Here is a 20,625-nt window from a genome sequence, read left to right as displayed (position 1 = left end):
ACAGAGGCAGCAGCTGAATATGATCGCTACTGCAATACCTAGAAAGGACAAGACTTTCCATCCCCAGGCGGTAATTATATTCCAGAACCAACCGGACCATGTCCAGGTGCCTGGATTTTGGTGTAACAGATGGGCAATTTTATGGAGTCTGGTTATAGCTGAATAAACAGACGGCGCGTTATTTGGAATGAAAATGCAGCAACTAGATCCGATGACTCTACAGGCCCCACCCCTATCGGCCAGTATGACGTCAAGGACGAGACGATTTTGCAAAACTACAAATCTCATAGCAGATTGCTCTTCGGTTAAGTTACCTAGAGCAGAGGCAGTCTCATTTACTACAGCTTCAAGTGTTCTGGTTAACCTGCGGATTAGCTTACTATTCTGGATAGGTCCTATAAAGAAGAAGAAACCTCTATTGAAATCTGTATACTGTTCTAGAGCAGTTTCAGTATAATCGACAATTGGGGACTCGATCTCCCTTCTATGTCTAATGTGTACTAGGTGTGTGTTTCTATGATAATCAGATGGGGCTAGGAAAACTGGTGGCAGTAGGAAGGCAATGTAACAGGTACCCTCCCAATCGAGGGGCAGACGAACATATGCGGTTTGACCACAAATAAAATATGAATGACGTGAAGCTTTAAAAATAGATTTCCCACTGTCACTATACTTGACAATAGTAGTACAATCACTGTGTCCTACATGTACGGAACCATTATTTCGGACACATAATTCGCCTTTGACTGGTAGTACTGAAATTGCAGGTAAGTCTGGAGTAGTATCAGACTGAACATTCAGGACCATGAAATTCGAAGAATAATTACCTAAATTATACACTTCATTTTCTAGATCTAACTCGGTTCTGTGGGGGAGACCTTGCTTGTCTGGAAAACATGTACTGTTAAGAAAAGACATATCTGTTGAGGATGACGTTAACGTGGACCATGCTCCACACGAACCATTATGTGAAAAAGGATAAGGAAAGAGTGGCAGAACTCCCTTCGGTGTCTGGAAAGGGGGGAGTCGACCACACACCCAACAATTAGTGGCATTGCTGGTCTGGTGTGAATAATGTAACATGCGGATGAAAGAATTATTTCGCATAGCGAGGCGGTAAGAGAGTTCATGAGGAGGCAGATCACTAAACGTGTGTTCTACTGTAACATTAGCAGACATATTTACATGAGAAACTGGAAAGTACAGGTAAAACGCATAACTGGTGCAGGAAATCATAATACTGAGAAATAATATGAAACATAGAAAAACGATACATCGGATTGAGTTTTGACTAACTCTCTCACTATGGGGGTCTATTTTATACATGTCAGAAACAGTCTAACCATTTCACCTAGGGGAGGACTTAGACAATCAAACTGGCTGACTTATTTTACTAGACCTTAACTTGAGTTTATACTCCTGTTGCGGAGTTTTTTCTAACAGGGAGGGTGCAGTAACAGTGTCTTTTGCGGGACAGTCCTTAAGAATAGTACTTTGGCAGTCCTTTGAATCCTGGGAAATGTTCTTTGAGACCGGTTTCAGTCCATAAAACTTCTTCACGTGCGAAAGGTGCACCCAGCCTTTGCGACCCTCCAACTTCACGGCTGTACGGGTGGCGAGGAGGACCTGTCGGGGCTCCTTCCAGCGAGGCTCCAGCGGACTTGAGCGATCAAAATTGCGAATTAAGACCATGGATCCTGGAACGATTTCATGCGGTGCCACCTCGGTATTGTCTGGAAATGCGGCGGCAACCTGTGAACGACAAGAGTTGAGGGCAGACATCAAGGAAGCTAGGTAATCTGTCAGCATATTACTTGAAACATCGGTAATACTTCGGGGTCTAGGAGTACCCCACATGTTAGGGGGGCGGCCGAAAACGACCTCATACGGGGACAGACCTGATCTGGAATGTGCGACCATGCGCATATAGAATAAGGCGACTGGCAGAGCTACTAGCCAGTCCACACCTTTCTCTTTACACACTTTGGCGATGCGAATTTTCAGGGTCTGGTTATGTCTCTCTACGAGACCTGCTGCTTCAGGATGGCGTACACAATGGAACTTCCACTGGTACCCTAACAAAAGGGAAACGTGCTTCATTAACTCTGAGGAGAATGGCTGGCCGTTATCAGAATATACGACCCTAGGGAGTCCGTAACGGGGGAAGAACTCACGAACCAACTGCTTGGCAGTGGTCGCGGCTGTGTAATCTGGGACTGGATATGCTTCTGTCCACCTGGACAAAGCGCATACAACTACAAGAACATACTTGAAACCTCGACATCGCTCCATCTGAATATAATCCATCTGGAGGACCTCAAAAGGGTGGTCAGGAGGCTGGAATCCCCCTTGTTCCACCGGGACACTTTTACCTGGATTAAACTGACAACATATCATACAGGTACGGACTTTCTGCTTGGCTGCAGCTCGTAAATGCTTGTTGAACCAAATGTTCTGGATACTGTCTAACATAGCTTTTTCTCCTAAATGTGCTGGACTATGTGCGGTATTGATAATGACTTGAACCATAGAGTCGGGGAGAAACCATGTGGCTCTACCCTTCGTCACCCATCCTTGATCTGTCTGGACCCCTCCTTGTTCGGACCATTTCTTGATTTCATCGGGAGTAGCATGTAACTGGATGTCTATGACATCCTGAGTAGGGTCCTTAACTGTCATACATGTAGTTGGATCAGGAGTGTGTGTCATGTTAACTGGAATGTCTGGAGTCTGAGCTGTAAGCTTGGCTGTGCGATCTGCTAGATCGTTACCCTGGGAAATAGTGTCAGTAACTTTCGTATGTGCTTTGCATTTCATGATAGCAATGGATGTCGGTAAATGTATGGCATCTAACAGAGCTTGAATAAGGAGACCATGCTGAATCTTGGTTCCATGAGAAGTCATGAAACCTCTCTCCTGCCAGAGCACTCCAAAGTCGTGTACGACTCCAAATGCGTAGCGTGAATCTGTGTAAACATTAACTTTCAGGTTCTTGGCGTGTATACAGGCTTGAGTCAGAGCAACTAGCTCTGCTGCTTGAGCGGACAGAGTGTCAATACGGTGTGTCTCAATAACTTCGGTGTCAGTAGTCACTGCATATGCGGCGACTAGTTCTCCTGTACTAGTTCTCATACATGAACCATCCACATAAAGTGTCAGGTCGGGATCTGGTAACGGAATATCTGTCAGATCTTGTCTTGGCTTTGTCGTAATATTAACTACTTCCACACAGTCGTGTGTGTCCGGACTTAAAGTAACTGATGGTAACAGTGTAGCAGGGTTCAGGATGTTGCAGCGTCTGATTTCTATGTGTGGCTGGAACAGTGTCAATTCATAACCTGTTAAACGTGCAATTGTCAAGTGCTGAGTCTGTGTTCGGTTTAAAAGAACTTCCACGGAGTGTGGAACTTGTACTGTCAGGGAGTGTCCTAATACTATGGAATCACTTTGTCTGATAGCTAGTGCTGTGGCTGCAACTGACTTGAGGCACGCAGGCAGAGCCTGGGCTACAGGATCTAATGTGCTCGAGAAATAAGCACATGGCTTGTATTGTCCTGCTTGATCTTGTGTGAGAACAGATAATGCTGTACCTTCACGTTCTGTGACGAAAAGTGTAAAAGGCTTACTGTAGTTCGGTGTGGCTAGAACTGGAGCTTGGCATAAAGCTTTCTTTAACTCATTGAAGCGAAGTGTATGTTCAGATGTCCAAGGGAGGACAGTCGATGCGGCTGCCTCCTGTGTCGTTAACTGTATCAGTGGCTTGGCTAGAAATGCATACTGAGGAATCCATTGTCTGCAATAAGAAGTAAGGCCGATAAAAGCACGTACCTCCTTCTGGGTCTTGGGCTGAGGAAGACTCGCTATTAACTGGATACGGTCAGGTGTCAACTGCCTACCCCTCTTGGACAGTAAGTGTCCTAAGTATACCACTTGCTGGACACAGAATTGAAGCTTCGAAGGGGACACCTTGTGCCCCATCTCGGCTAGGAAATACAGAACCGTCAGTGACGCTCGCTCGCAGTCACGTTCAGAACGGGCTGTGATCAGTAGATCATCGACATACTGGAGCAGGGCAGTGTCAGTTGGCATGTGAACATTATCAAGCTGTCTCTTGAGTGCTTGACTGTAAATACTAGGACTTTCTGTGAAACCTTGAGGAGCTCGTGTGAACATATAGCTCCTTCCATTTAAACAGAATCCGAAAAGAAACTGGCTGTCTGGATGAATGGGAACACTGAAAAATGCGTTCTTGAGGTCGATTACAGTAAAGAACGTGGCTTCGGAATCAATGGCTGTCAAAAGGGAAGAGATATCTGGGACAACTGGGTACTGAGGAATAATACATTTGTTAAGTTCTCGTAGGTCAATCACTAATCGATATACTGGGGGTGCATTTGGATCAGTCCTTTTCATGACTGGAATGATCGGAGAATTGCATACGTTGGAGTCAGTTTCTACAACTACTCCTTGAGCGATGAGCTCGTCAATAATTTTGGATAAGGCTGCTGCAGCCTCAGGTGGCAATCTGTACTGTCTGATTCGTGGTAACACTACACCTGGCTTGAGAGTCACACGATGGGGTGTGATTTGCATGTAACCTACATCAGTTGGACCTTGTGCCCATAAATGCTGCGGAACATTAGACAATCTGGGATCAAAATCTCGTAATACATAGTGACCCTTAAAGTCACGTAGGAACAGACGTATTCCCTCTGGGGAACAGCATATAACTGCACCTAACTCTTTCAGTGTTTTAATACCTAATAGGTTTTCTGGACATGACTTAGTAAGTAACAGATCAGTAGTACGGGACAATGGACCTACTTCTAGAGTAACTGGCTTTGATATTTCATTTACGATGGGTTTTCCTGAAAATCCAAGGGAAACATTTCTAGAGCCTGAGAGCGGAGCCCCTGGAACTTCGGCATGACTAATTGTGGTCCTACTTGCCCCTGTATCAATCAAAAACTTTCTGTCTTTCCCTAATACTTGACTGTGAACATAGGGACCTTCTTGATCTACAGGTATCTCGATGAGAGGCAAGCCTACCTCCCTCTCTAGGCTGTTTCATGAATACTGCTGGTACTCTGGATACTCGGACTGTGCATACTGATACATTTGCTGTGTAACATGCTGTGTTGCAGCAATAGGCTGTGGTGCTGTAACTGTCTGTGGTGCATTCTGTGGCTGAGGAATCTGTGAAACTTGTTCTTGTCTAGGCGGACGTGGTCTTTCTTTAGTCTTACCGGTAGCTATGTTGTGTTTCAGAACTGCACACTCGTTTATAAAATGACCTGGCTGTTTACAATAATTGCAGTTCCCTTTAACGGGAGCTGCAGGATGACTGGCTTGATTCGGACCCCTCTTCTGACTGTCTTGAGGAACAGATTGTGCAACTAGTACTTTCATTTTCGTGTCTTTCATACGCTTCCTTTCGTGTTCCTGTTCTTCTCTGATTCTATTCTGGTGGTATTGGAGCATCTGTAACATCTGGGACGGGGTATTAGCTTGCCAGGTACTTTCGACTTTCAAAACTCGATTCTTAATTGGTGGACTTGAATTCTCGACCAATTTAGTAACAAAAAGATGAGGGTATGACTCACTACTTGTCTTGAGGCCACTGTTGATGCTAAAACATTTCTCAAATCTAGAATAAAAATCACTAATATCCTCATCTTGCTTCTGTTTACAGGCTGAGATTGCATCCCAGTCTTCCTTTTTCGTTGTTAACAATCTGGGTAAAACTTGAATCAATAATTCAGGTAATTCTTTACATTTCGCTCCAAGACCGGTACCTGGTACTCGTGCCTTATCTTCAGCTTCTAGAGCTGCCCAATCGATCTTTTTCTCTCCCACCTCCCATTCTTTTTCCTTGAGCTTTTCATACACCCCTGCGGGCAACAGAACCTTTAACATTTTAATTATATCTGGATACGTGTATTCTCCCATACGGAGCATGTCTTTTAATTCTCGGTGGAACCCTGCTGGATCTTTATCGTGGCAGGGACTTAATTTTTTCATCTCTAAGAGTTCTATCTTTGTGATCGGGGTGTAAACAAACACTCGTTCTAGTTCGCCACCCGTTCCTCTAACTGGGTGGACTTCTCGTAACGGATTCTGTCTCTCCATGTAAAATGGTTTACTTTCTGGGGGTGAGACATGAACAAAATGCGGGTTCAAAAACGTTCTATATTTGTGACGCTGTTCTAGAATGACACTAATTAAATCGGTACCTAGACCTTTCCATCTATACTGGAGTAACTCGTTCAGGATATCATGTAACGGGCCTGGATCAGAGTGCTGACCCTCATACAATGTAATGAGGTGCTGGATCATATACATACCCACCAGTCGTTGCTCGGCTGGGGGCAGTTTCAGAAACATTTGTGCCACTATTTCGTCTGGAAAAGTGGTAGAATCCGTAGTCCATCGGACTGCTGATCGGGCTAGTTCTTGTTCATGCATAGTACTTAACTCACTGTAACCGATTCGTGATTTCAGAATGTGATCGGTGGCTTGAAACACTTGTTCTAGAGAACCTTGTTCTGGTGCTGGATGATGGAAAGTAGACTTGTGTTCTAGGCGTAAATGGCGATCTGGAAATCTAGATTTTCCTACATACGCTATTCTGGCGGGATTCTCGTCCTCTACCTCTTCAGTATCAGAGTTACTTTCTTTCTCGCTTACTTGTACTGCTTTACGCTGTTCGTGTAACTTTATTATTTCTTTACGGATTTTCTTGTACATACTCTCCATAGCACCGACGGTCTTGTGCTTACCCTCGGCTATATTATCACTCCACCTTGTCAGGATTTTCATTTCGGCCGGATCTTTAGACGGGTAATCTTGTTCTCTTATTAGACAGTTAATCAGAAACTTTAATATCATGAGCTGGATCTCGGCTTTCCTTTGAGACATGGCCTCGCTAATGCTTTCTGGATCATCCCCTGTACGGATGAAACGATATATTCTGTCTAGGTCTTCTTTCATATTCGGTAGGGTGACTAGATACTCGGCCACCTTTCTTACGCGGAATGAATATAAAACCATATTATCCTCGCCTGGGACTGGATCATAGCCGCATTCATTAAGGGCTTTTCTTATTTCTGCTACAGTCTGATGTCTGGGCGTACGCTGTGACGCTTGTGCATGTAATTCGGCTGACGTTAAACGCTTATGTGGCGGCGGGGTCTGAGGAGGACCTCCTCCTGCGGCCCCTAAACTAGAATCGTCGACTGATCCTCTTCGTACTAGTGTGGCAGGAAATTGAAATGCGGGCTGAACTGGTATGGCGGGCTGGACCGGGGGGGCCATAGCAGGTACTGCAAGGGGTACCCCGGTGTCTAGAGGAACGGGAAGTGCCTGATTTACAGGGACTGGCGGAGCGCGAACAGGATTTACATATTCTGGGACTGTGTCGTCCAAATAGGACGAAATAAAAATATCAGTTGCGGTCGGTTTGTGACATAGCTTGGTCGGAACTAATGGTGGCGGGAAATTACTGGATGCCTCCGGGGTCGCTTTTGGCAAACCCTCGGCAAGAAGAGGGTACATACCCTTAATAAGGGCATTCCGCCGTCTGTCTGACTGTTCAGTTTTAACTTGTTCACCTATCTCAATTAATTCTTTTTCTTGTGCTCGCTCTTGAGATTCTCTACTTAATTCTGACTTTCGGATTTCTTTTTCGGTTCTTTTATGAGCTTCTTTGCGCCATAACTCGATGGCATCTTTCTGTGACTGTCTGGCTTTCTTTTTCCATAATGCCTCTTCTACTCTCATGATGCACTCGGCATCCCATGTGCCTGACACAGGCCATCTATACTTTTCTTCCAACTCTTTGGTGTACTCTACCCATAAATCTAGATATAATATGGCACTTATGCCATGTTTCTGATACATAAAGTGACCTGGACTGTCCCTGGGCGGGACGGGAACTGCTGCTTCCAGCAGACCCTTTCTAGTTTTTAACTGACGTAACTTGGAAAACAAGGGCATGACTGAACTATAATCTAGACACAATACAATACACAATGAACACGATACTTATTCCCCATTCATACCACGACATTAAAATACATGAAGAACATTTAAAATAACAGTTCGAACAGAATACTACCTGGAATATGGAACACAGAATACATGAATTTTCTCGAGAACAGAACTGACTAGAACAGAAACTAGATGCACTGCTGAAACAGTACGAAACTTACCGGTCTCATAAAGAGACACGTCAGGACCCGTATCCACCGAAGTGGACACTTCGTTTGTGAGTCTGTGTACCACCAACCCACGGACCAGAGTCAATTAGATTGACCCTGTCTAGATACCACCCCAGTAACGGTACTCACCGGGCAGCAAGAACGGAAGGCCTCGGACTGGACTGGACTGCTACGACGACGGACGACGAACTTCGGACTTCAGTTACGGGTGGACCTCCGGATACCTCGGACCTTGGACTCTCGGCTTGGGCTCTGGTCGGGACTCGCCGCGTTCCTCCACCGTCTCGTCTGGATGCTGGACCGCCTCCTCCGTCTCCTCCGTGGGCCTGAGGGATACTTGAAGCAGAAATATCTGCCGGTGCGCAGAAGAGTTCCGTCACGACTGCAGAGGGTCAGGGGGTCGGCGTGGCTTCACCGACGCGTGGGGAAAGGGCAAGTCCCTGTTCGGGCGCCATTATGTGGTAAATAAATAAATAATAACCTATTTTTGAATGCATAAATGAATAACAGATAGCTCAATAAATAAGAGTCAAGATTCGAGGTAGTAGGAGTTTTTGCAGGTTTAATACAGCATAAGGACAGGAACAGGGCGACCTGCACAGGAATAGGATGGCAGCTGCCGGGGACAGGATCTGGACAAGACTAGCATAGGAAGGAAGGATAACTTTTAATAACAGTACATGAGCATATATACATAACGCAAACACATAGCATTACATTGCAATAGGCGTAGCAGTGGGTGGAGCAGAAGGCATGACGCGTAGCAGTCGCGAAAGATAAGGGTAAAAAGAGGTGTAACAGGGCGTATACATAGACATGTGATGCAAACGTAACAGAATATGTCATGAATGGGGCGGAAACCATGGAGGGGGCTACCTGAGGAGCCGGCACCTCTAACCTGATGGTGCGCGCAAACTGGCAATGACGTATCACTAGGAGAAGCTGGGGGCTATGAACTCTGTGCTAGGAGCAGAGACTGAAGTCTGGAGAGTCAGGGCGACATGTACCTAAGCAGTATCTAGTATCTGATGTTTAGGGAACATGTTGATATAAACTAGAAGTCAGGAGGGGAAAGGCTAACAGACTCTAAGACTGGAGCATGCATTATTCTACATGTAGTGCGTGATGAAGAATATTAAATGACCATTAAATGCAGTATTTCTCTTACATGGAGACGTAAAAGCTAGACAATGACGGAAACTATTGATGCGATTCAGTAGTTTAGGAATGCAGAGAAGGAGGACTGAACTGATAACTGGAATCATAACATACTCTTGGCAGACTCAGAGGCAGAGCCAGCCTGAACCGGGCACTGTGAGGCAGGAAGTAAGTGAAGGGTCGAGGATACAGGTGGGGGCCATATCGCTCCTCAGCGAGGGCTTCAGGGAACAGGAGCTGAATCTGGTGTCCAGGCCCTTTTGAGGCCTAGAAACGGGGATTTTACAATGAAATAACGTGCACACTGAGAAACGTGGCAACGTAGCTTTACATAGGCCTGATATTCGTATTATTCACGAGAACTGGAAACTGGCATACTAGAGGTGGACACAACTATAATTGCGTCTTTAATCAAACATGGGGAATACATATGCATATTAATCATGCACACATAACATATGATGGATGACACGTAGGGACACAGAACATGGCAAAATTTACTTTTCCACAGAACAAGCAAAATATGAGCCTAACTATAACGTCTCTGTAAGCTTTGGTTTTATCAGTGAATCTCTACAGTTTTTTCCTAACTATAATGTCCCATCAACCTTTGAGTATTTCAATGAATTTCTACATTTGTTAGCATGTTTAATCCTATCAGTAACCTGTCACCTTTCAGAGTAGATGTGGTAGCATCTGTGTGGATCTATGAGTTGGTCTGTGAGTGCCTGTTTATGTGTCTCTGGGAGGGAGAGTGGGTGTGTAAGTGTCTGTGTAGGCTTTGAGTAGGTGGGTGAATACCTTTGTGGGTGGGTGCATGAGTGCCTGTATGTGTTTGTGAGTGGTTCTGTGAGTACCTTTCTGGGTCTGTGAGTGGGTCTGTTAATGCCTGTGTGAATGTCTGAGTAGGTGAGTGAATCATTGTGTTGCTCTGTGAGTGCATTTGGGAGTGCCTGTGTGGGTATGTGAGTGAGTGCATAAGTCCTGAGAGGGTCTGTGAGTGGTTGTTTCAGTCTCTGACAGGGTCTATGAGTGGACACATGAGTATATCAGTTGGTCTCTGAGTGAATGTATCAGTGTCTGAGTGGGTCTGTGTGTGACTGCATAAGAATATCAATAGGTCGGTGACTGACTGTGTCAGTGTCTGTGTGGGTCTCTGAGGGAGTGCATGAGAGTATGAGTGGATCTCTGAGTTAGCGCATGAGTGGGTACATCTGTGAGTAGATGTGTCAGTCTCTGAGTGGGTCTGTGAGTGGGTGTGTGAATCTGAGAAGGTCTGTGGGTGGGTGCATGAGTGTCTGCCGGAGTCTGTGATTAGGTATATGAATCTGTGAATGGGTGCATAATTCTCTCTGTGGTCTTTCAGTAGGCACATCAGCCTCCGAGTGGGTGGCTAAGTGGGTGTATGAGTGTCTAAATGAAACAGAGGGTAGGTATATAAACATATTTTTTCAGTGACATTTGTATATTCATCACAACGTATATTTGTGAATTTGTCGTGACGTTGGGGGGGCATGCTAATGGTCGAGGTGAATTCATGAATATTGCAAGTGTAAAAATAAATCGTTTTTCCAAATCTTTTACTCATAAGGGGGTTCCTCAAACACCCCGATATTCCTCTCATGGGGTTAGGGCACATGGACACTTTTTACTATTTGGTTTGAACCCCAGGGACTGTGCTGATGAGATAAATACGTTTTACAATAATAAGGGAACAAAAATATATGGTGATGGAACTTGGGTACAAAGTTTTAGACAGGAACAATGATCCCTATCAGTGAGAGGGTTGTTAGAGGGGAATCTTTACAATGCTATCTATATGTTGCTGTTCAACTCGACAAAATCAGTTAATGTAAAGAATTGAAAAAACACAAAATACAAGTGGGAACATGTACAGCATTAAAAGAAAAGAGAACTCAGGCAATTGGTGAGACATGGCCAAAAACATACATCAGTTAGGCCAGCATTAATTGCATTAGGGTACTTAGGCATAGCATATTAATCAATATGTGTTTGTGTCAGAGTTCAAGAGGCCGACAACGTTTCAATCCCTTTAGAACAATTCTGGGATCATCTTCAGGACAAGGCAAATAGTGCATGAGATATAAAATGTTTAAGGGGCGGAAACAAGTTAATTTTTGTCATGCGGAATTAAAAAGAAATTAATAGCTAGTATTCAAATGTGCACGAGGAATGCCGATATCAAGAATATTTGTTGACAGTTCAAACTAGTCACGTGACAAGTATTGAAAATTGAGTTATTATGCTTTTTGAAAAAATGTCTTTACAATTTTTTTCCCCAATGACTCCTAGCAACACCAACAGTGCATTACGTCCTCCATCTACTTTTTCTCCCCCATATGGCTGTCTCCCAAGAGAGATTCATACCTTTGAGAAACTGGTTCTCAAAAAATGAACAAACTTGAACACACATCCCCCTTTATTCCCTACGATCTACCACTACATGAAAAGCAAGCTCAAATGATTTCATATAAATATCATTGTATCTCTATATATAGGTTTCCTCTACCAATCCCTTCACTGACAGGGACTGTTGTTCCTGTATAAAACTTTGTACCCAAGGTCCCTCACCGTATATTGGTTTCCCTTGTTACTGTAAAACATGTTTAGTGCAATTGCTGGATTGCAAGGGCTGAAAAACAATACTTACTCCATCCAGTGGGTTCTTCTTTTTCTACTTCTCTTTCTCTCTCCTTTCTCCTCCCCGCCCCTTTGACACAATATCATGACCAACCATGCACCACTACATTCAGATGACTACATTAAAAAGATTTTAGAGGGACCTTCCCTGTTTTCAGGCAAGACAGAAGCTTCACAGCCAGCCAGTACATCACTGGCCAAAAAACTAGAGAGATGCAAAAAAAACCTGGTTCGACTGCAATTAATGATTCACAGAATCTCAAGGCAGACATCATTCCGGTTGGTTTGCAGGTAAGGAATATGCCAGGTGTCTTCACTGATAGTAAAAAATATTTGAATAACTTTAGTTATATTGGTACTACCTGCTCCAGGCACTTGATGGTGCTTGGGATTGATACAGCTGTGGAGCAGGTCCAGAAAATAACAGAAGAAATTAATGACCTGGAAAAACAAATGAAAGAGACTAGTTCCATTCCGGACTGCAAAAGACTCCTTGTTCAAGTTCAAAAGATGATTGTGAGTGTGGTTCTTTGCTTTAGGTGAAAAGAGAATATCTTTTGGGCAGTACCACGCTCTTTTGAATGATTTGCGTACTAGTTTGTGTAGGTATCCTATAGGCATAGGTTTGTAAGCCAATACATGGGCTTCTTGTAAATAATCCTTTTTAAATTAGCAGTTTCGCCGAATATGAAGAAACTGTGAGAATGGGAGTGAATCCCATAAGGTGTGTGGGTGGTTGCTACCATAGAGTATCAGGATGTTTCTTTTATTGGATTTCCTACACAGTGAGGTGAATAGTTTCCCCTTATGAGTCCATTGCCGTTGATATTGAGCCATTCTAAAAACGACATCAAAGAAAGCTGGTTGCCATGCCAAATGAGGAAAATATCATCAATATAGCGTTTCCTGGTGGATATGTTGTCGTAATATGGGTTAACGGTGGTCAGGATTTTCTTGGTTGCTAGATCATCCCTGTACAGTATTGCGAAATGTGGGGCAAAAACAGCTCCCATTGATGTGCCCTTGACCTGCCAGTAGAATTTGTCATTGAAGCAAAAAAAGTTGCGAGTAAGGCATAGTGTTAGTAGCTATAGAATGAAAGAGGTGGGGACAGTGTGTGGTTGTGGTCTATCGTAAAGTATATTCTCAATTACTGCCAAGCCTTCCGCTTTGGCAATATTAGTATAGAGTGCTTTGGCATCTAGAGTGCACAGGATGTCTATTTTTGGGTCAAAGGGATAGTGTTCAACTAGATTTATGAGATCCATGCTATCCCTGACGTAACAGCAAGTTTTAGTTACATCGTCTTTTATATAGAAGTCGACATAACGTTCAAGTGGTTCCAAAAGGGAGCCACGTCCAGAGATAATTTGATGTCCAGGAGGGGTCTCAATGTTTTTATGAAGTTTGGGAAGGGTGTAAATAACAGGTGTTCTGGGTGATTTCATAGTGTGGAACAGAAATTAATTTGGAGTAAGGTAACCAGCAGTTTCTCCTTCATCCGTACATGGACCGTGGATCCTTTCCCAGATCTCTTCATAATCTTACAGCATGTTTTCATATATGGGTATGTACCCATACAGTTCCTAAGCAACCTTGACTGCTTATTGCTTTTCCATGTGCTCATTTCTCCTGTATTTTCCATCAGAGGCACCCAATTCTTGTGGTTCTTTGGAAAAAATGCACATTCTTACATTGATTGAATTTGCAACTGTGCCCACATGTGCCAAAACGCCTATACTGGAACTCTTCCATTTTACATAGGAGTCTTGCCGCAGCCACTTGGTAAAAAACATATTTATCTCTGCCCTTGCTGAAATTTAGCTCCCGCTTGTGCATGTTTATCTACATGCTTCCTCACCAGTGTTTGATCTTCTCAACGATATTGCATGCCGTTATCAACTCACATTCTAATAATTATCATGTGACTAGTTTGACATTTGATATCCATGTACACCCCCTTTTTTCTCCAATTACTATATCTCCTTGTCAGTCCCTCATTTTCTTTTTCCCCCCTCTTGTAGACCCTAACAGGCATGTTTTTTCAGCGACTATTTGCCTTGTCCAGAAGATGATCCAAGAATTGTTCTAAATGCATCAAACGTTGTTAACCTCTTGTACTCAGACACTAACACATATTAATTATTATGCTGTGCCTATGTACCATAATGTAATATATGTTGGCCTAACTGATGTAGTCTTTGCGCCATGCCTCACCAATTGCCTGAGTTCTCTTTTTTTAATGTTGTACATGTTCCCAAATGTATGTTGTGTTTTTTCAATTCTTTACATGAAATGATTTTGTCCAGTTGGACAAAAGCATAAAGCTTTCATTGCATCTCAATATAAAGATTTCCTCTACCAATCCCTTCTCTGATAGGGACCGTTGTTACTGTATAAAACCAATTATTTGAATGGCGGCCTGAACCCTCTGCTCAAGTTGTAGCCGGTCAATCACGGCATTCCTGTTGGCACGCACATTCGTGATTAATCTCGAAATCGTCACAAATCAGCTGGGATTACATTGGATAACTGAAAGCGTGATCTGTGATACAAAATCTACCTTCCTGACAAATTTGGTGAATTCCATCCAGCAGTTCAGGCTGCAGTCGCGTCTAAAGCTCCTATGGGAATAAAAATGAGTAACGCACTTTTTTTGACTACTCCTATTTTTTGGCCCTCGCTTGACAGATCACTCCAAATCTTCATGTGTGGAACAAGAATCACTGACAGACTTCTTTTGGAAAATTTCGTGAAAATTTGTCAAAGCTCACCAACAAGATATAGTCAAGTCAAGGGCTAAGAATAATTATTAAAAACCAGATTAAATCAAAGGTCACCCACTGGAGGTTGTTAATTGTACTGAGGCACTACAAGTTCCATCATGCATGCAGGAAAGTGAACTCAGATGTGAGGCCCCACTGGAGTGAAATACAAGCAATTAGCATGTGTAAAAAAATGCCTTGGAATGCTGTGCTCCATTTTGTCTAAGCATGTGGACAAGGGCTAGGAGGCCCTAAACTGCCAGTTTATGCTTTGTAAATAAAGAAATTGGACAGAGTTATCTGCTGTGGAGCGCGTCTTCTTTGAGGACAAGTGTGGACACTAGATATGACGACAGACCTGCCATGAAGGCTGCACCAACAGAGTAATGTATTGTGGAGCCACAGGGGCACACAACTGCTCAATGCCTAGCAGCTGAAACAGCAGATAGTATTTTAAACTGAGCAATGTAATTTGGTGCTCCCCTGGAGGGCTAAGAATAATTATAAAAAAAAGATGAAAATTAAGCATACCCCCTGGAGGGTATTAATTGCACGGAGGCAATAGGAGTTCCATTATGCACGCAGGAAAGTTAACTCACCTGTAAGGCCTCCCTGGAGGTAAAATAAAAGCAATCAGTGTGTGGAGAAAAATGCCTGGAAATGCCAGGATGCCTGAAATGCATTCGGCAAGAATTACAGCTGAAAACAAATGCCAGGTTATGCTAGCCAATAAAGAACTCGGAAACAGAGTGGAGTGCGTCTTCTTTGTGGACAAGTTAGCAGTTTCACTTCCCTGCGATATCCTCACATTTTCATTATAAAGGTGTGCATGGTAAAGGCATATGCGTGGTAAAGGCTTGCATAGTAAAGGCAATGCGTGATAAAGGCATTGCGTGAGAGTGATTGCATGGTCATGTTAATGCGTAGTAATGACTGCGTGATACCGGTTTCCCTTATATCAAGTATGTGTAACTGAGACAGCAAATGTTTTTTATTTTCCATTTTTGTGTCCTGGAGAGAGGGTCCCTCTGGGATGTCACCATAAGGGCTTGAGGGCCAATGTATCCCTACCTAGACTCCTTATATTATTTATTATTTTATTTTTCAGGACTCTGGGCTGAGACCCCTGATCCTGTAATAGCAGGCACAATGATTTTGTTTGTTGCAGTCAGCCAGCCACCTCACTTTGCTCAGCTGGTGTCTCTCAGGACAGGTCAAATAGAATGCACATTGTGACATTTCTTTCCACTGTAATCCTCTGGGAGTCCTGAGAGAGTCCTGCAACAACAGATATCTCTAGTTTTTAAACCTCACTCTAAAAAATGACTGGAGGGATTTACACCATATCACAAAAAGCACGCTTTCCAGAGTATTTAGCGTTCTGCCAGATTTGGTGTAATTCAGCTTAGCTGTATTTTCTGTATCACTGTTAAATTTTACCTAGGGACATTCCATGGGAAAAATGAGCCTTGAGTGCCCCTTTCTCTAGGCCCCCCCAACCCCCCTTCTTGGCTGATCATGCTGAAATCTTCCAGAAAAGAACTGAGGTGGATATACTATTTTGTTCAACAAGTTTCAGGAAAGCTTCGTCAAACTTCACCAAAGTTATTAGCAAAACAAAAAGCACCCTTCCTTTATTAACTATGACTTGTATAAAGCTACAGAGTGGCCACTACCAGATAGACAGACAGACAGACAGACAGACAGACAGACAGACAGACAGACAGACAGACAGATATTCAAATTCACGAAATGGGCTGTCATTCGTGAACCTCTTATGATCCTAACTTGAATTGAGCAAGTTTCGAAAATGGTTGAGTGAGTATAACAATGCCATTCCTGGTAGTGTATAAAGAGAGTACATACACTAATGAATTAGAAATGATTGTAAGGCTATTTGTGACCTAAGGACTCAGGGATACAACCAGCCAGGCTGTATTCAGATAAAAGATATTTAAATGCTATCTCTTTTATATATCTGTTTATATTATAAAGGCTTTCACAGTGATTAAACTCACATTTATGCATTCCATATTTATGATGAGATACTCACTCATATTCCCTGACCATTTTTGAAGTAGGTGTTAGCAGATATTACATTCACAGTTACTAGTCAAGTACTGAGGTCATGCTTCCAGTCATTATATCTCATCTAATGAATCGCTATTTTTTCTTTTCTTGTAGTCTCCTGTATTTAATGAGTAACCTACTCATTCTTACAGAATAGCTACTTACCCTTTCCTCTTGATAGTCTTTCAAAAATGGGTGTAGCAGGACGTCCAGCCATTTCCTCCGAGTGTGCAACTAGTGCATTTCTTATTGCCTGGCATCCATTCAGTACTATCGCCGGTGACTGTCCCAGCCACAAAGTGAAAGTATTCCCATAGGTCTTTGCAAGCTGGGGATGGAAAACAAAAGCAATATATGTAACAGAGTTTTTTTCCTCATTGTACACTTTTTTGAGAGTAAGAGGAAAAAACACACAAACTGTAAAGAGAGCAGATGGGAAATACAGAAACAAGTCACAAAGGTAGAATATGCCAACATGCAAAAGTGTGAAAAAAGGGAATAGAGTGTATGATAGAAGATTACTGAGTCATGAGGAAGTTTTAAAACTGCCAACCTTGATATTTGGGGCGCCAACGTTTAATTGCACCAGCCGCGTGCTTCTGAACAGAGTTTCTGGCTAAAGTTTTTTTTAATTTACAAATTAAGCACTGCAGTCCCCACCATAAATCAAGGGTGTGCACTCTGAATATGGACAACTGAATATTAATGGGACACAATATCTAGGACAAAATATAAAAAATCAAATATCAAAAGTTAAATATGTCCATATTGTCCAAACACAACTCCACATATATGTATCCTGGCAATATATATATATTGAAGGTACAGTGATGTGGAGTTATGAATAGTAAATCCCTCTTACTTATATGCACTTACCTTTCAATATTTTATCCCTCTATATTCTGTCCTTAATATTCCTTTACTACAAATTTCTGTGGGTTGATATTCAGTAATACATAAAACCTACACGAAAACACAAACTCACTAACACTGAAACACTGACTTACTATCAAAATCCCTTTACAGGCACACATTGTTGTTATCTACCCACCAACATACACACCAAACTGCTTTTATGGTGTGACTGCTAGGATACGCTCGAACACAAAAAAAATAAAAGCTAAAACACATTAAAAAAATAATTTGATGTTGCTCGACTATTGAAGCTCAAAAGAATTAAGAATTATAATCTGAGACTCACTGAACTTGTGAAGTATGTGTGTGTGGGGGCGTGTGCGTATATGTGGGATGTGTGCTTTTCTGCAAGAGTGTGTGTGTAGGTATATGGGTGGGTGCTTGTGAGAAAGAGGAAACGCATGCTTCTGTGCAAATGTGCAGTATTTGTGTGTGCATGTGTGCACGTGTATTGTGCTTGTATTTGTACATTTGATATGTTATCAGTGATGTCATAAATGATGTAATAGAACATGTCATGAGTTATGTAATATGTGAGGTTATAAGCATTGCATGGGGGTCAACTTGTAGTTAGCCTTGCTGTGTTTTTTAGTTCAAAACGTTAATGTTAACACTAACAAATTGGCCTAACTATCACATTACGTTCACCTTTGTTTTTTTCAGTGAGTATATAATATATATATATATATATATATATATTTACATCTTGAAAGCACACTTTAGAGCCACTGCTTCCCCCACCTCTCTGTCATCTCACAAACACAAATATATCCAACAATGTTGCTAAATTTGTCCACTCTACATACTGTTTACTCTGTTTACAACATGACCACGTCCTTGTTGCCCTCCAAACCAACAACTCATGCCAACACCTATAAATGTTTTTCCACACCTCTGGTACTGAATATTTTCCGGTTCCGAAATTGGAAAATCCCTCACATGCCCCCTTCATCCATGTACCTTCTCCTAGAGTTGTCAGCTGCCTTTAACAAGAGCTCAGGGCTGTGCTTTCTCTACCCACCACCAAGATTTTTGAAAATATCAACTAAGCCATGACTATCAACAAACAGACTCATGCTCATGATCTGCTTATAAAAGTACAAGTGTAAATATGTAAACAATTATAAATATGTGTACTTCTTTCTTCTTTTGTTTCATTTCATCCTCAGAACAGTTCACTGTCCCTCCTATATACAGGGATTCATCTTTTGTTTGAAATGCAAAGCTTCTAAGAAAACTAATATGATGTCTGAGATATGTGAGAAGCCCCAAAAAGCAAGATAAACAGAAACCTTTTTCCTTGCAGATGCAGCTACAACAAGACCAGTGAACTATTATTTATCAGCCTTTAAATATCTCGCAAGGGAGTGCTTTATTACTGTCACTACCAGAGATAGGCAGCTGGGCAGATATTGCCATTATTAGCTTCATGTTAGAAGATCATCATTTAACCCTTTCAGCCACAGAACGGTCCACCCTATGAGTCAGCTTAGTATACCCGATAGTCTTAGGTCAATTCATAGGGCAAATAAGTGACCATCAATGACTATATAGGCTTTCCCATAATGGCTGGTGGTGTTATTATAATCTATTTCAAGAACACAGGTATCCCCCTCAACACCTTACCTTGGGGAGAGCATGAGTCAGAGGGTAGGTATAGGACCAGTCTCAGACGGAGGTCCACAAAACAAAACAAATTCTGGTGGAATCACTCAATGAAAGGCAGATTTCTACTATTGCAAAATGCGTGCAAATATATTACCCATCACAAAATATATATATATATATATATATATATATATATATATATATATATATATATATATATATATATATATATATCTATATATATATATGTGTGTATATATGTATATGTATGTGTATATATCATGACATGGTCAGTGACATCACTCATGACATCTCAAATGACATCACTGATGACATCATCCAGTGAATGTGTGTCTTTCTGAAAAATAAATATTTTTTATATATGTATATCTAAAGGTCGATGGAAGAATAAATGGGTTTAAATGAATGTTTTTTTGTAAAATTGATTGTATAACTGACTTTTTAAGTGTATCTTAGAGAATACATGTATTAACGAGTAATGTTTAAATATTTTAATATCTGTATCAGTGTCACATTTTGTGTATAAGTGGCTGCATGGGTTGGTGAGTAGCTACATGAGTGTGTTTGTGGGTTATTACTTTGTTTTTTGAGTATCAGTATGACTGTCTATATAGTTCGGTGGGGGATATTACTAGCGTATAGATGCATGAATAAGTGACTCACTGTTTGTATGTTTTTTGAAGACAGCATGTGTGCAGGACTGTATGGGTGAATGAGTGTATGTATGGGTGTGTTAGTGAGTAAATGGCTGTCTCAAGAGTGTCTTTATGACTAACTACATATGTTTTAAACTAGTATATGTGAGTATTGATGTATATAAGTGAGTATATGTGAGAGTGAGAGTTGAGAAGAGTACCTGTATAAATAAGTATGTGTTTCTATAAGTGATTGTTTAAGAGAGTAAGTATATGTACGTTTCTGTAGAAGTAAGTATAGTGGTGTGTGTATAGCTGTATATGCAAGTAAATGGATGTTTGATAGTTTATTTGCATGTGTGAGTATGTGTGTGAGTAACTCTATGGATGAGTATCGGTTTGTAAAAGGATGTATATGTGTATGAGTACATATGATGAGTGAGTACATGTATGAGTGACTATATAGAACTGTTGGTGAATGAGTGGATGTGTATGTAGATGTTGGAATTACTGAATAGGTTGTTGTAGCTGGTATTGGTATCTCCATTTTTTTAGAAAATGTTAGTTTCTATT

The 20,625-nt window shown here is 41.9% G+C and overlaps 1 protein-coding gene across 2 annotated transcripts in view; it reads right to left on the bottom strand.

Annotated features, from left to right (window-relative positions):
• LOC144790978 (cytochrome P450 2J4-like) overlaps positions 1–20,625 on the bottom strand; it is a 287,604-nt gene that overhangs the window by 158,908 nt on the left and 108,071 nt on the right. For both annotated transcript variants that reach the window (XM_078665598.1, XM_078665597.1), the window contains exon 2: positions 17,039–17,201. In XM_078665598.1, coding sequence (XP_078521724.1) covers positions 17,039–17,201 — 163 coding nt within the window. The remainder of the gene's footprint in view (positions 1–17,038; positions 17,202–20,625) is intronic.

The sequence above is a fragment of the Lissotriton helveticus genome, chromosome 11 (genome assembly GCF_964261635.1).
Source record: "Lissotriton helveticus chromosome 11, aLisHel1.1, whole genome shotgun sequence".
Classification (NCBI taxonomy): domain Eukaryota; kingdom Metazoa; phylum Chordata; class Amphibia; order Caudata; family Salamandridae; genus Lissotriton; species Lissotriton helveticus.
The sequence above is the reverse complement of the archived record's forward strand: the minus strand, read 5'-3'. Positions and strand labels throughout refer to the sequence as shown.